Source organism: Neophocaena asiaeorientalis, unplaced genomic scaffold (genome assembly GCF_003031525.2).
Source record: "Neophocaena asiaeorientalis asiaeorientalis breed wild unplaced genomic scaffold, Neophocaena_asiaeorientalis_V1.1 scaffold30, whole genome shotgun sequence".
Taxonomy (NCBI): domain Eukaryota; kingdom Metazoa; phylum Chordata; class Mammalia; order Artiodactyla; family Phocoenidae; genus Neophocaena; species Neophocaena asiaeorientalis.
Genome location: NW_020174923.1, coordinates 1,910,133 through 1,926,507, shown reverse-complemented (window position 1 = coordinate 1,926,507; position 16,375 = coordinate 1,910,133). Strand labels below are relative to the sequence as shown.

Genomic DNA, 16,375 nt, shown 5'->3' with positions numbered 1-16,375 from the left:
TCGGTGCACACCTGATGATTAACACACCAGTTACGTCTAAAGGTAACCAATAGGCTTAGCGTGGACCCTTCTCCCCGAGCCCCTAACACACCTTTTTCTACTTTTTCCGTATTCACGTGAGTGTATCAACTTGTCTACTCTCTGGTGTCCGTGATTCCTTAGGCACTGGGCCTTGGTTTAAGGGATCCTGGCCTCAGCTCAGAGTGGCTGAAGGGAGTTATCTCTGATCTGGAAGGAGATGTATATCCTCTGGGGAAGAAAGTAGGAGACTAAGTGATAGAAGAGGTGATTAAGTACCTAATACGTGGGAGTGTCTGGCTGGGCTTCCAAGAACATGAAGCATAAGAGCCTCAGTTTCTTGAATACGCGTCGTACCACCCTTCCCCCGAGGGCCAACCCGGAGGGAGTCCTGGCAGTCAGGGCGCTCCACCCAAGTTTGCTCTCCATGGATTCACGTGAGAAAATGGCAAGAGGATGAACCGTACGGAGACAGACCGTCCTGCTGCAATCAGGACTAATTTAACACCAAAAACATCCTAAGAGGGGCTGACCCGCTGCATCGGTAGAGTGTCCCGGGAAAATTCCCAGCAAATGTTACCTCGTACCAAGGCTGGCTTCCTTTGGACACTCACCAAAGTATCCGCTGAGTCAGCTATCACCTCTGAAGCCCGGAATTGTCAGCAAAATGACGCAATTTTATCACGGAGCCGTAGCTGACTGAAGGTGAGAACGCCATTCTCAACTGAGAAGCACGAGCTTGGTTTCCGGTGACGTCACTTGAGAGACGGCACGTCCAGCCCAGCCCGTGAACCCTTGGCCTGACTGCAGCAAGTTGGGCCCATAAAAAGCAGCCCGCCTGGCCCTCTTCCCGGCCAGCCTGACATCACAGGCTCCAGCCGGAGCTGTTGTTGTCACGCCTGCCGGCAGCACCCCGCCCCCATCCCCACCCCCGATTGTACGGGGCTGACCGGGAGTTCTCGGGGGCCCAGAGGCTGCCAGGGACAGTGCCTACTCACCCCCGACTTCGGCTGTCACCTATGTTCACCCTTCCTTTCCCCCCGGGGTTCAGTCTCCCCGCCTCCTCTCCATCACCTCCCCTCTGGGATGCTAGAGGAAACCAGTGAAGCCTGCTTTCCTCTACTGGGCTGTGTTCCCTAGGCCAGAACCCACTTGGTTAATGGTGAAGGACCTTTGGAAACAGGAAATTAGTCTTTAACCAGAATAAGGCCTCTGAGCCTGTGAGCAAGCACCTGTATCTACGGAGGGCCCCTCGTCCATGGATTCAGGGCAGAAGCACGCAGAGGACGGGCCCTCCGGGTGAGTGAGAAGCCCTCGTCATAAGTCACGGCTGCAGAGCTGCGTGGTGTTGCTTTCGGGATGGCACACCACAGCCAAGTTCTGTGCCGAGGAGATGGCCTCCTGGGCCTGCCTTCATAAGGAGATCAGAGTAATCGTGAGATGTGCTCACGTTTACAATCGTCCTTCCTTGTAGAAGCTTCTTTGCCAGAGGTAGGAAGAAGATTCTCACCCAAGGATTCATCCTTTCCTTCCCAGCCCGGTGGATCCAGCTTCCTTCTCCCTCCCCTCGGGGGCACGTCAACATCTAGACCCCTTTCTTGCGCCATCTGATGACCAGTGACATGCTTGACGGAGCCATCCTCAGGACACCTGCCCTACCCCCAGAGAAGGGATCCTTCGGGCCCAATAGACCCGCTCCCGCACCCCCATCAGCTTGGCCCAGGCCACAAGTGGTGAGGACGCCCCTGGCCTTTTTGCAGCCACTGTCTCCTCAGTGCACAGCAGCACGACCCAGCACTGACGGCCACCCAGTGCCCTCTTCCCAGAGACAGCCCCCCAGAGGACGGCTTGAAAAGTGTCCCACTGCACTGTTGCTCCAGGCAGCTCCTCGCTGCTACAGTCTGAGCTCGGGAAGTATCTGGGGACACCTGGCCAGGGCAGGTGATGTGTGAGGTCTCTAGTCACGCAAGCATCCATGACTTTTTCCTACATCTCAAGGTAATTTGGGTCTCGTACCTTAGCAAAGCAGTGCTGGTGACGTTGACGGGGACCCTGCTGGGCCAGTAAGCCAGAGCTGGGACACGGTGTCCTCCTTCCCAGGTGGTCTGCTTGGCTGGACTTCCCCCTGTGAGAAGAGGGGAGACAGTTGGTTCTCTGGGAAAACAGTCCTTCTCCACGGGGACTCTCTAAGAGCTTCTGATAATTCCAACAGAGGAATGACTTCCTTTAGCAACGAGCTATTCTGATTCATGTAGCGAATCTCTTTCAATACGTTCTTTTATTTTACCGGATTCAACACGCGTAACTAGCTGTGTCCGTCCCTCTCTAGGGAATCACGTCACTTAATTTCTTCATGCCACTTTGGCCACTTCAGACCGTCTGGCTTGTTTACGGACCGGCATCAGTCCTGTGCACCCGAGACATAGTCGGCACTCAACAACTATCTGTGGAATAAATGAGTGAATGTGTCTCCTGCAGATCGCGTTTAGGATGCAAACATAAAACTATTTGAAATGAGATAAAGGCGGAAATTCCCACAGTTATTTGATCCGCCCAACAACCGATCACTCTGCTTTCCTTTTTTGTTTTCCTTTTTTTTTTTTTTTTGAATGAATGAGCTCTTCCGATGTTGTGGTAGCTCCGACCTCCTGCCTCTCAGGGGGCGGTAAGAACAATCTACGAATTTCCACTGGGTAATTAAAGGAATTATTTTTGTAACCACCAAGTCAGAAGTGACCACCAGTGTAACGATGACCAGCAGGCTGGAAGGGATGAGGTCATGCTTTATGGAAACATCCTGAGTACGTGTTGCGTTGAATTAACCATGACCATGCCCATCCCTCCCACACACACCCCGACCTCATCCCAGCTGAGCCAGGAATTCCGCACGGTTAGCGTGTAGAGAGCCTTTCCAAGGCAAACGCTGTGTGTGTCTCACACATACCATGGTCATGCAACATCCTTATGTTTGGCTGGCGGAAACAACGATGGGGAGGGAGGGGGCGAGAAGACCAAGGCTGCCGCAGCAAACGGAAACTTTGATGTCCCTGGCCCAGCACGTGACACCAGAAATGCTCGGCATTCTTGGAATTTTCTCATAACCAGCTTTGGAGTCCCCCCAACGGTTGAAGTCAGAAACGATACACAAAACAACTCGTGTCTATGGACCGTTTATGTTTAGGGGTGGGGCTCTCGGAACCAAGTGGAGTTGTGGGGGGTGCCGAACGGGAAACTCTCTGACTTGGCCCAAGATGTCTCACATACCTTCTTCCGGTCCAGAGCCACGCCGGCCGTAAATACCTAGAGCCCACTCCCAATTATTCACGCATATGGAACAGAGACTCCAGAGCTACAGCGAGCATAAATCGCACTCCCCCGTGGCCTTGGAATGCATGACTTACGCTTCAGCTGAAAGCGGGGAGGGAGCATCTAACACTGCATGTGCGGGGGCTCTGCAGATAATCCCCACCACCACCCACGAGGGGCGTTTCTATGGAAGCTTGGGGAATAGGTGGGTGAAAATATGGAGCCCATTTATTTGCAAGTCCACGGAGCACAAAATTCAGACGAACTTGCTTAGCCTTTGAGGCCAGATGCTAAGGAAAAGCGAAGGGTTCAATTCGAAGAAACAAGCCAATGGTTCTGAGGGTCGACCAGAAGGCCCAAGCTGGGGGCTGGCACTGTGCTAGGGCTACAGGTGGCAGAGTGCAGAGTCGGCACCAGGATTGCGTTTCCGCCTCCAGGGTGTTTCCAGAAGGGTACACTGGCCCCTGATTAATAAATCTGCTAATTGGTCTTCACCACTAGGGGTTCTGCTCATTTGCCATAATCTTTTTGTACCGTTCTTTTTTCAGACGATTAACTTTCCTAATTCGTTTTCAGAGAAAAATATGTCAATGCGTTTGCCTTATTTCAGCAGAGAGTTGAAAGCTGGAGAGGTTAGAAGGAATTCGGCCGGTTATAAAACATGTATACGTCAACAGAGTGGACAGTGCCCTGCAGAGAATCAGGAACTGGGACAAAGAGAGGAAAATGCTGGCTGAGAGAAGCGGCTCGGTGTGGACACTTGGGGTGCGGAGAGCAACCCCTCCTCTGTGTTGTCAACACTGGCCAGCTGGCACCTGGCTGTACCTTGGGCTCTGGCTTTACCAGAAAGACACAATTATATATTCCAGCCATGCCCACAAGGCTTGTACTCAAAAGAGTCCAGAGTGTGGGTAAGCAATTATAAAAAATATATCCCCCAGAGCGTGGACCTTCTCACTCCTTCTCACTCCAAATTCCAGGATCTCACGGGCACTGCTAGGGGTGGGCCAACTTTAAAAGATCCGCCCAGCATTCCCTGTGGGTCCCCAGGGTTGATGCCTGATAACCAAGCCTCTATTATCAGAAACGTCTAACAGTGTGTGCTGTGGCTTATCTGCCAGCACACACTGAAGCCCACAGCAGCTGGCCCTGGTCCCCTGATGTTCTCCAGTGATACCTGCTCCTACCGATGGAAACTCATCCTCCGTTAACCACAGCAGTAACAGTAACAATAATTTCTCCTATTGGTTGAGCCCTTCCTAAGCACCAAGCTAAGTGCACCTACCTATAATGCTAAGTGCTTCCCGGCATCATCTCCCTTAATGCTCAGGACAACTTTGTGAGCTAAGCCCTGTAATCCTCATTCTTCAGATGAGGAGGTTGAGGCTCAGAGAGGTTAAGTAATTTGCCCAAGGTCACACAGCAAAGAAACACTAGAGTCAGGATTTGAATCCAAGTCTAACCACACAGCCAGTACCCTCAGCCATTAAACCTTCTAGGACTTTTTAGGACAGTGGTCCCCATCCCCGAATGCATATTCGAATCACTAGCTTTTAAGAAATACCCACGCCAAAGTCCCTTTCCCAGAGAATTGTGATTTAAATTGGCCGGGGGTGGGGCCTGGATACCAGTATCTTGTAAAGTTCTCCTGGTGAGTTAATGTAGAGCGCGCCCGTTCCAGGCCGAGGGTGAAGAGAGCAAGGAACAGAGTCAGAAAGTGGACACGATGCATCTTGAAACTAATTGTAGCTTATGTGCTTTTTAATGACAGGCTTTATGCGGCCCACAGCTTTATAACTTTACACCACCGGAGCGTGAATGTGACCCTACGTGTTATAGTGAGTGAGAACAATAGCTAAGTCCACAAAGTCAAACAGGCACTTTTTAATTTCAAAAGCTACTCGTTAGTTGAGAGCAACCTTCATACTTTGATCAGAGGCCCTGGCACATCAAAAGGGTCCATTGCGTTTGGCTTTCTGTTGAGAAACGCAAGTCTGATGGTCATGAAAACGCATTTCAGCGCACTTGCGGTTAGTTATGACTCTAATTAAGGCAGAACCTCTTACTTAAAGCAATAAATATTTAGCCTCAGCAACCAAAATATAAACAGAACGATGATTCATGGAACTGCTTTTGCTCGCTCTCCCCTGGCTACGGAAGAAAATGCCACTGCACGATGCAGGGAGAAAAGGGCAGCCGAGGAAGGCTCACCACGACCTACGCTTGGAACAGGGTCCTTCCCAGAAAGGACCCAAATGCGATGCCTGCCTGAGTCAGAAAGGCAGTGTGGCTAATACAGAGGTTGGCAAACTTCTCAGTACATGGAGCCGCCAGAAGGACACCCAGAGATGCTGATTTAGGAAGTCTGGGGTGGGGTCTGATTCCAAGTCATCCTGACACCAGTCTCTGAGGACCAGAAGTTGAGAAGTGTTAGTAAGGTAAATGGGAGGACGCCTTCCCAATTCTCAGTGTCACTGCACGTCCATCTCCTCAGCCGTGAAGGGGGAAATGACTGTACTGATCTCACGGGATGGTGGAAAAGTTACGCAAGATAATGTATATAAAGTTCCAAGCCAGGTCCTCTGGCGTAGTGCCTGCCACGGAAGCGCCCACTAAATGCCATCCAAAGAAACCCCTAGCAAAACAGAAACAAAACAAAATCACCTACAGATAGAAGACAGCAGAAGCTGCAACCCGGCAAAGCACACACTGAATTCAGCCCCCTGACAGTTTGGTTTGGCACAAATCGTATTTCTTTTTAAACTAAATTTGAATGTCGTTAGAGCCCTCGATCTGATTTACCGAGTCCCTAATGCTGGCCACAACGGACACAAACAAACAGTTGTTCGTTTATACTACCTGCCTGGCCCCTCAAGGCATTTACATTTGTGACTCGGATGGAACACGCATGTTCTGAGGAGCACACGTTCTATAACCTTCTAAAGAAGCAGGCTTCGTTTCTAAATATAAACACATGCCTCTGCCAAGGCTGCCCGGAGCGCACACACTAGTTTTCTAGAAACACAGGGCAGCCAGGCCTCTGTTGGGGCGAGGGACCCTGGCTGCCCTGGGACGGCCGTGAGTGTGGGCATGGGGACTTCCAAGCCCGGCAGGGGACATCATTTGACTTCCACTGGGTCCCCAGTAGCTGGCCCTGCCCCCAGCCGGGGCCAAGAGCCCCTCCCTTGCCCCTCACTCTCTCTGTCCCACCCCCTGCCCCAAATGGACAGAAGGCCCAGGATGTAGAGCACGCTTCCCAGTGGGAAAGGTTATGTAACCACCTGATAGCATCAAGTTACAACCAAGGTCTCCTAGAAGCCAAGGATGCCAAGTTCAACAGCATGTTTCCTCATCACCAGGGGGGGAGGAAGGAACAGTTCTGCTCTTCAAATAAAACAAGAAAAGATTTTCCAGACAGAGGAGCCGTCAGTTAGGGCACAAACAAGGTGTTGGTTCTGTCCCGGAGAGGAAATAGGTCTGGAGCAGGGAAGGGAGGCCAGCGGCTGGGAACCAGGGGGGCCGCGGGCTAGGGGTCGGCAGCGGCCCTGCTGTGCCCCCTGGCCCCTGGTTCGGTCTCTCCTCACCCCTACAGGATGCAGGCCAAGCCCGGTGGAGCACCCTCACTCCAGCACGGGATGAAGGGATGACTGCAGGAGACGCTGCCTCACCCATCAGCTGAGCAGAGCGGCTCAGCCAGGAGGGGGGGTGGGGGGCGGCCCGGGGGGCCCTGGGAACAGGGGAGGCAGCGTGTGGTCTGATGCGCTGGGCCAGCTGCGGGGAGAAAGCAGCAGGGCTCTGGGCACTGTTTGTCCTGCTCCATCGCGAAAACACTGACTGTCTTCTCTCTTTCACCAGCTCCCGAGGCTGGCCCCGTTTACAGCAGGATACACAGGCCTCCCGCTGACAAGGAACCTGCTCGAAGAAGAGCAGGCGGTCCAGAGGGACCCCCAGCCCCTCCCCCGTGACCCGAGTCCCCTGGCCATGGCCCTTCCACCCAGGGCTCTGCCCGCCTTCCCAGAGCCCCCCGCAGTGGCCTGGGCAGTGAGGAGAGGTTGACGGGAAGCCAGTTTGGAGACTGAGGAAGGGGAAGTGTTTACCCCCCGCAAAGTGCGTCTTCAGGATCTCCTGGGAAAAGAACAAGGTAACCAGGTCCAGTCCCACCACGGATTCAGGTGCTGCGTCCCACAGATATCACATCCAGACCAGCGTTTGTGCAAGGCCCTGCCCCCCACAGAGGGTGTTGTCTCGACATGAAGGAAGTCCAGCCTCAGAGCAGTTTTCCAAACCACAGGCCCAGAACTCCTGGGAAGTGCTCCTCATGTCGCTTAAGGTGCCCGTGTGCTTCAGCAGGAAAATCCTTCTCGGGTTATTTCTTCCAATTATTCTCTTTGTGGGAACCCTCCCCCCACCCCGAGTTTGTTTCGGCTGGGAGTGAAGAGATGGAGTTGTATGGGGGTAGTAAAGGCCAGGCACCTCCCGGCCAGCGTCCCAGTTGGCCCTGCACCGTCCCGCGAGGCGGGTCTCCACTGCCCTTACTGAGGAGGACGCAGGGCTGGAAGGGGCCGCCGGGCACCAGGTCCTGAGCTGAGTCGAGAATCACGCTTCCAAAGCCCTCTCTCCATCTCTCCACTCTGCCTCCCATAGATTTAGAAAGACTCAGACTGTCACAGGGGCTACTGAGGTTCTCTCTGACAACCATGGAGGGGGCAGAGAAGTAAGACAGGACGTTGCAGACAGCTGGGCAGTCAGTCGGGTATAACAGGGCGTGAGGATAGTGAAAACGTGGGTTGAGGAATGAGCCGGGTGGTGGTCAGAGCGTGTGGCCCCTCAGTCGATGGCCGGCCCCAGGGAAGCCCTCTGCCGCGCTCAGCCTCAGATCCCTCTTTGGCCAACAAGATAGTTGGAGTAGGGCTCGCTGGGGCCTCCCTGGCTGTTTGAACGCGGGGGTTCCTGTCACTCGCTCCCCTTTATTTATCATCTTTGACTCAGCAGAAACGTCTATATAGACATGCGCCACGTGTTCTTTATCCATTCATCTATACATGGACACTTAGGTCACCTCCATATCTTGGCTATTGTGAATAATGCTGCAATGAGCATAGGGGTGCGTGGATCTTTTGGAATTCCTGTTTTCATTTTCTTCAGATAAACAGTGGGATTGCTGGATTGTGTGGTAGCGCTACTTTTAATTTTTGGAGGACCGCGCATACTGTTTCCCACAGTGGCTGCACCAACTTGCACTCCTTTTTGTCCACACCTTCCCCAACTTTGCTTCGGATTCAGTAGGTCTGGGGTGAGGCCCTAGAATCTGCATTGCTAACAAGTTCTCAGGTGGTACTGATGCCGCTGGTCCTGGGACCTCACCTGATAACCCACTGGTCTAGATCTGACAGTTCTAGACTCGAAGGGCGCTAGATGTGGATATCCCAAATCGCTGGCTCTCAGAGTGGTCCCTGGACCAGCTGCATCAGCATCACCTAGGAGCTGGTTAGAAATGCAACATCTCCATCACCAACCCAGACCGACTGGGTGCAGGATCCCCAGGGGACCATCTACACGTTAAAGTCTGAGAAACGCTGCTCTAGACCGTCATTCTTTAAAGCCGGGGCTTTGTTGATCTTTGTGTCCCCAGCACTGAGCACAGTTCCTGGCACATAGTAGGTGCTCAACAAGTAGAAGGAAAGGAGGATACGCCCTGCTGATACATGTGTTTCTCATAAAGTTCTTCCCTCAAAGAATGGGCTACAGTCCACACCCGTAAACTGGTTCACTATTTTAAAACTGCCTCCTAAGGGGGAGAAGAGAAAAAAAGATAAGGCAGGTCCTCAGATAGGAGATCAGGGGTCGTCTTCTTAGGAAACAGAAAGATCCCCACAGAAGGGCCACTTACGGACAGATTTTTATCCCCTCAACCTTGGTCTCTGTGCCTTTAGGGCTTTTACTCTTGAGAGTAAAAATGATTCCAGGCTCTTCTAACTGAGCATTGAAGACGGCAGCCTGGCCCGAGGGTGCCCCAGGCTCTTCTAACTGAGCACTGAAGACGGCAGCCTGGCCCGAGGGTGCCCCAGGCTCTTCTAACTGAGCACTGAAGACGGCAGCCTGGCCCGAGGGTGCCCCAGGCTCTTCTAACTGAGCACTGAAGACGGCAGCCTGGCCCGAGGGTGCCCCAGGTACAGAGAGGAGGAATTATCATCAGCGAATGCAGAAGAACCACCCCCAGTTGGCACCATATTTCTCTAGGCTGTGGCTGCAGCTACCGGACACATTGCCACCACTTGTGGTCCTAGCATCTTTTCCTGGTCCAGCTCTCCAGGAACCAGAACTAAATCACAGTGCTCTTGAACGAACTGGATGGGCCAAAGCGATCCACGCGCAGAGGAACGCCACCGCCCAGAGGGATGAAGTGGTCGGTCACTGGGCAGCACCCAGTTCCCCTGACTTCCACCACACATGTCCACGCACGAGATGTGGTCACAGCTCAGCAGCCACTCACCTGTAAAGTTCTCAAGGGATCTGATCCAAGGGACGCCAGGGTAAAGCACTTCCTTCTCACAGCTAGCCGTGGGACACACGAAAATTCTAGCTTCTAGGTAACTACGACTACCCTGCCAGACTCATCTGAAAGGGAATTCGTGTCTCTCCGACTTGGACACAGCTGGGGCCGCAGGTCAGAAGCCAGCCCCAGGGCGTAATCTTGCCAAGTCCACCTCTGCACCCCTCGGATACAAGCACCTTCTGAAATTTTTATTTTAATTTTTTCATTAAAAAAATTAATTAAAACAATTTTTCTAATTGGTAAAAAAAAAAAAAAAAGTGGGAATAACTACACTTAAACCCTTCCTCCCCTACCCAGAGGTAATCACTGCTAATCTTTTGTTATCAATACCTTTTGTTGCCTCTCTCAAGATTTTTCCGAGAATACATGCACTTAGTTTTATACAATAAAACCATACTTTACATGTGGTTTTGTGACCTGCTTTACTCACTGAAAAGTATTTAAGGTAAGTGTTTCCAGGTCAATCATATGCGCCATTTTCAGTGGTTCCTTAGTGTTTCTTTAAATGCACGTATCATAATTTCTTTGCGCACTCCTCTCTTGCCGGACACTTGGGTTACGTCTAACTATTTTTCTCAAGAAAAACCCACTGCAACGAGCATTCTTTTACACACAACATGGTGCACTTGGCTTATTATTTCCTGAAGACAAATTCTTTAAAAGAGGAATTAATGCATCGCCCAGCATGCACATTTTTCAAGACTTTGGTCCATACTGCCGAATTGTCCCCAGCAGGACTGCTCTTTCAGAGAGTGAGGTCCTTTTGGGGAAACCTTCCCGGCAGATGGGCGCTGAGCTGGGGGCTGAAGGGCGTTTACATAAAGAGAGGCAGTACGGTGTAGTGGGAAGATCCCCAGCTTTAACTTGGTAGCACGCCTGGCCCCGTCCTCCCAAACTGTGTGACTCTAGGCAAGTTACTTAGCCTCTCTCACTCTTCAGCTGTAAGTGCAGTGATTACTACCTGCCTTTCACTAAGGTTTAGAGCTAATGCATATAGAAACCTTGCACAGTTGTGCACGAAATATTTCTTGAATGAATGAAATGAATTAGTGTTTGGATGGGTGGAGGGATGACTTTTAAAAAAGGAAAGAAAAGAAAGCAAGGAGGAAGATTGAGGACATGAGGGTGAGGGTAGAGGCAAAGCATACTTGCTGGGCTGCCTGTCAGCGGGCCGACGCCCTGGGAGGGAAGGAAAGGGAACCCCCCGGGGTGAACACGCACTTTCTCCACTCCAAATTGTTTCTCTTCCGGGAGCTAGTGGCTGTGAGTAATCTGTCCCTATTTCACAATGATGTCCCAAGACCCAGCTATAAACTGGTCCTCCCAGAGGCCGGATCTCATGCCCCAGCCCGGACTCAGCACCCGCGGGGAGATGCCCCAACCCCAGCTGTGAGCCTCTACCTTGACGAGTTTGCCACGATCCAGTGAAGGGCCCCACGCTCCCTGCCAGCTCACACTTCTGAGCCCACGGGCCATTGTCTCCTAGAAACCAAAAAAAGCAACACGCAGCAGTCAACAGGCTGGAGGATGCTTCTGCCCGGTTCTCTCTCTCTCAGGTCCCACATCCCTGTGCACAGCAGGGGACTGGAAAGAAAAAGGACCCGTGAAAACAAATGCAACCCTACCCTTGAAGGACCTTTTAGAGGGGACTGCCTCCGATGGGCTTTCCGGAGAGGTGGGCTCTCCTGCCCCGAGCGCGCCCCACGCTGAGGCTTCTGCCTTTGGATCTGGGCTCAGCAATTCCATTGCCACTATCTTCAGCCCGGCAACTTTTTCCTTTCTTTCCTTTTGTTTTTTGTGGGTTTCTTTTGGCCTCACGGCATGTGGAATCTTAGTTCCCCAACCAGGCATAGAACCCGTGCCCCCTGCAGTGGAAGCACGGAGACCTAACCTCTGCAGCACCAGGGAAGTGCCCAGCAACTCTCTCTTGAGCCCCTATGATGCACACATACGTTATCTCCTGATCCCCCAGTGGGCCATGGAATAGATTTCACTGTTAGCTTGATTCTGCCGATGAGGAAGGAGAGGCTTACAGAGGTTAAAGGAACTTTCCCGGCACTCCCCAGGTGGCACAGTGGTTAAAAATCCGCCTGCCAATGCAGGGGACACGGGTTCGAGCCTTGATCCGGGAAGATCCCACATGCCGCGGAGCAACTAAGCCCGTGCGCCACAACTCCTGAGCCTGCGCTCTAAAGCCCGCAAGCCACAACTACCGAGCCCACGAGCCACAACTACTGAAGCCCATGTGCCTAGAGCCCGTGCTCTGCAACAAAAGAAGCCACCGCGATGAGAAGCCCATGCAACGAAGAGTAGCCCCCGCTCGCCGCAACTAGAGAAAGTCTGCGGGTAGCAACGAAGACCCAACGCAGCCAAAAATAAATAAATAAATTTATAAAAAATAAATAAAGTAACTTTCCCAAGAGTAGAGATTCAAACCCAAGTGTCCACCACTCTCGCTCCAGACAGGGCCCCGAGACCAGTGATGCCTGTGTGGGCCCTTTAAACAGCTCACTAGTCCAGCGCCACTCAGCCGGAAGATGTGACCTGCTGACCGGTGGCAACCTTTGGGATGGGGGAAGACGGTAAAGAAGCACTCTTGGAATTGCCCGAGGATTACAGAGGTCCACAATGTCAAAGTCACTCATTAACAATTAACAGCAATACCCAGATGGCCCTGATCAACACCCAAGGGGCCGGCAGGGTACCCGCTCTCTCTGTGCAAAGCCTTTCCAGGGGCACAGTCCTGGAGGTCCCAACGGACAGGTGCTCGGCACGCAGGCCGACGGACACGAGCAGGGCCCCCAGTTCAAGGCGAGCCCCCTGCCCAGCTGAAGAGGGTCACTCGCCCAGACTCTGCTCTTGTGTGGGGCGTGTGCGGGGTTATCCATTAGAGCCCAGTGAGGCTGGCTGGGTTTTACTACTTCACCTGTAAACCAAAGGAATGTGTTGTTTTTAGCTGTGAGGTCAACTTTGTCCTTGATCTGGCCCACGAGGCTGTCCATCTCCCGGAGAGCCGCGCTGTACGGCCTTCGACCCCCGGGTTCTGCTGATGGCAGGGTCCTGGACAGGGGCACGTGCATGTGGGCCAGGCCCACGTAGAGCAGGAAGGGTCTTCCGCTGGCACTGAAACGAGAGAGGCCGAGGTGACGCTCCAGAAGGGTCCCGTGGCCTCAGAGAAGAGCCCAGAACCCCTTCCACCCGGTGTGCTCAGGAAGTACACATCCGTCTACAGCCTGCAAAGGCAATGGGGGGATAAAGCTGGTTAAAGACTGAGAGTAGCTGTAATACTCGCCTCTGCCCTTTTAACATTTACCGGGAGCTTATCGAACGAGGCTCACGTTGCCTGAATTCAACCTCATGAAACCCCCAAGTTCCCTTTTCCGGATGAAGCGTCAGAGGCTCAGGGAGACTGAGACTCACCCAAGGCTAGGAAGCGACCAAGTCTGGGTTTGAACTAAGGTCTGGCTGAGAGCAGAGCCCTGGCTCTTAGCAGCTTCATTCTAACGTCCAGTGCAAACGTATTTTTAAGTTCCAGCTGCTCTCTCACAGCATCCAGGCCATCGTTTCCATTCCCAGCCTTGGCTCTTTCTAGGAGATGAACGGATGACTGAAACGGACCACGGGGAATTCCAAGGCCATAGCTGGGAACGTCTAGATCAAGGTCCTGGTAGAGGCCAGGCTCCCGGCTGCCCCTACTCTGATCCTGCAGGTTCCCCTGGGAGGCCTCTGCTTCCTGCATGCCCCCCACCTGCATCCCCAGGCCAGGGGCAGGGTCAAGGGCAGCGGCAGGAACCCTCGGGGAGCCCCTTCCCACAGCCCACCCCTGTGGGGGGTCTTTCAGAGGACACAGGGAGGGCAAGGGGGGGAACTTCAGGCAAGTCCATAGGCTGGCGACAGAAGTGCGGCTCTTTCACACCAGGCCACCTGGACACTCGACTTTCAAAATGGCCTGAGCGTTCTTGGCTGCCCCCGATTCACACCACCCCACATCAAGCTCTCTGAGTCCCCCAGCCTCAGCTCTGCACCAAACCTCGCCCTGGAGACGCCCCTGCATCCCAACTCCCAAAGTCCCCTGATTGGGACTCTACTGCCCTCAGCTCTCTTTGAAGGACAGAAGATGCACGTCCCAGACGGGAGCTTCTCCTTCCCCATTCTAGTCCACAACTTCTCTGCAACATTTCACGAGCTGTATCGTCCATGTCCACAAGTCATGGGCGGCTATTCTGATTTCAATTCACGAACATGAAATAAAGCTAAGAATTCAGCGTCTCACATGCTATACCATGGATGAGGCTTGAAGACACGATGCTCAGTGAAATAAGCCAGTCACCAAAGGACAAATATGGCGCGATTCCCCTTATAGGACGTACTTGGAGTGTCTGCTTCATACAGACAGAAAGCAGCGCTGTGGAGGCCCGGGGCTGCAGGGAAGGGAAAACGGGGAACTGGTGTTTAACAGGTACAGAGCTTTCATTTGGGAAGATGAAAAAGTTCTAGAGATGGATAGTGGGGATGGTTGCGGAACAGTATGAATGTACTTAAAACCACAGAACTGTACACTTACAAAGGTAAATTTAAAAAATAGGGAGGGTGGGAAGGGAGGGAGACGCAAGAGGGAAGAGATATGGGGACATAGGTACGTGTATAACTGATTCACTTTGTTATACAGCAGAAACTAACACACCATTGTAAAGCAATTATACTCCAGTAAAGATGTTTAAAAAAAAGTGTTTTTTTAATTGAAGTAGAGTTGATTTACAAAGCTGTGTTAGTTTCAGGTGTACAGAAAAATGATTCAGTTATACATATATATATTGAAAAGGAAAATTTTATGCTATGTATAGTTTACATCTATCTATCATCTATCTATTATCTATCTATTGTCTATCTATCTCTCTCTCTCTCTATGTCTATCTCTTTCTCTATCCGTCCATCTGGTGTCTCAGCTGCCTGAGCCACGTCTCCAATGCTCAGGCCAGTGGCTACCATCCCGGACAGCACAGAGAGAACATGTTCTTCCTTGCAGAGAGCGCTATTGCATGGTGCTGATGTAGGGCGTCTGTTGCCTGATCTGACAAAGATGATCATGTACAGTTGTGTAGGTTGTGCGCAATTCCGGCATGCGGACATCCTGCTGAGAGAGCGAATGGGAGTTTAATGCCAGCCCACAATCCACTGGCCGAGCTGGGCGCTCTGGCACCGGTCAGCATACACTCAGCGGGGACGCCTTGTCGTAATCTGCAGGTGGATACCACGTGGCAGCAGCATGCTGGATGGAGCTGGCTCAGATTTCAGGAATTTTGCAAGCCAGTTGTTAAACATGGCTGCCATTAAAAATTGAATGAAATCAGCTTACCGTTAAATAAATGATATTAAAAACAAAGGTGGGGGGGGAATAAATTGGGAGACCGGGGTTGACATATACACACTACTATATATAAAATAGATAACTAATAAGGACCTACTGTACAGCACAGGGAACTCTGCCCAATACTCTGTGAAAGAATCTATATGGGAACAGAATCTAAAAAAGAGTGGATATATGTATGTGTATAACTGACTCACTTTACTGTACAACAGAAACTAACACAACATTGTAAATCAACTGGAAAAAAACCCAAAGGTAATAAACTTGCACGATTTATCACGTCCTAATTATTCTACCACATTTTACTATTATCCGTGCCCTGCGCTTTGTTTTGCGGCCGCTGAACCTGTGCGGTGGGAACACCGTATGATGAGCTGCTACACTGCATATCTCTCCAACCCTACGGTCAGCGACATCTCATTGGTATCTTGAATTCAGCCACGGTGAGAGTATTTACGCCACAGAAATGGGCAAATCAGAGCTTTTTCTCTGAGTGCTGGTTGTTAAACATTTATCAGCTCATAGCTACCTATGGGCTGGGGGCGTGGTCCCATCACCCACCCTCATCCCACCCCCATCATTATCCTGCAAGCTCCCACCCATTATCAAAATCCTGTTAGCACCCTGGGCTGTGAAGATGAGGGAAGACGGGCATTGGAGACCCGCATCCGAATCCCTGGAATTTTATTTCGTGGTCGTGTGACCCTGGGCAATTCACTTAACCTCTGTCGTCTCCACAATGGGGACAGCTGTGCCTCCCTGATACAGCTGTGAGTATTTAATGCCATAGTAAGGTTTTCATAAGTGGTACCCTTTTATTAATAAGTATGAATAATACAAGCCTGCAGTAGTAAGCATCCATGGTACCCAGAGGAGCACCTCTCTCCCTGCATCCTGACACCATGCTAGAACTCGTAAAGATGGCATGTTGCAGGAACCGCACAAACTAGCTCCCTGGGGGCATCTATCCCCTGAACCACCCCTGTGCTGAATGGCAAATACAGAGTGGAGGATGGGCAGTTCTCTGGTGGCCTGGTGGTTAGGGTTCTGGGCTTTCACTTCCGTGGCCCGGGTTCAATCCCTGGTTGGGGAACTGAGATCCCACAAGTCACTCAGCCCAGCCAGAA

At 51.9% G+C, this 16,375-nt stretch overlaps 1 protein-coding gene across 18 annotated transcripts in view; it reads right to left on the bottom strand.

The window, feature by feature from the left end:
* The window catches only part of ARSG (arylsulfatase G), a 134,547-nt gene that overhangs the window by 42,496 nt on the left and 75,676 nt on the right, over positions 1 to 16,375 (bottom strand). For 17 of the 18 annotated variants that reach the window (XM_024760986.1, XM_024760973.1, XM_024760990.1 and 14 more), the window contains 3 exons: positions 12,807 to 13,003; positions 11,282 to 11,362; positions 2,035 to 2,143 (listed from right to left, as the gene is read on the bottom strand). In XM_024760986.1, coding sequence (XP_024616754.1) covers positions 2,035 to 2,143; positions 11,282 to 11,362; positions 12,807 to 13,003 — 387 coding nt within the window. The remainder of the gene's footprint in view (positions 1 to 2,034; positions 2,144 to 11,281; positions 11,363 to 12,806; positions 13,004 to 16,375) is intronic. The other variant, XM_024760980.1, reaches the window with a different exon arrangement.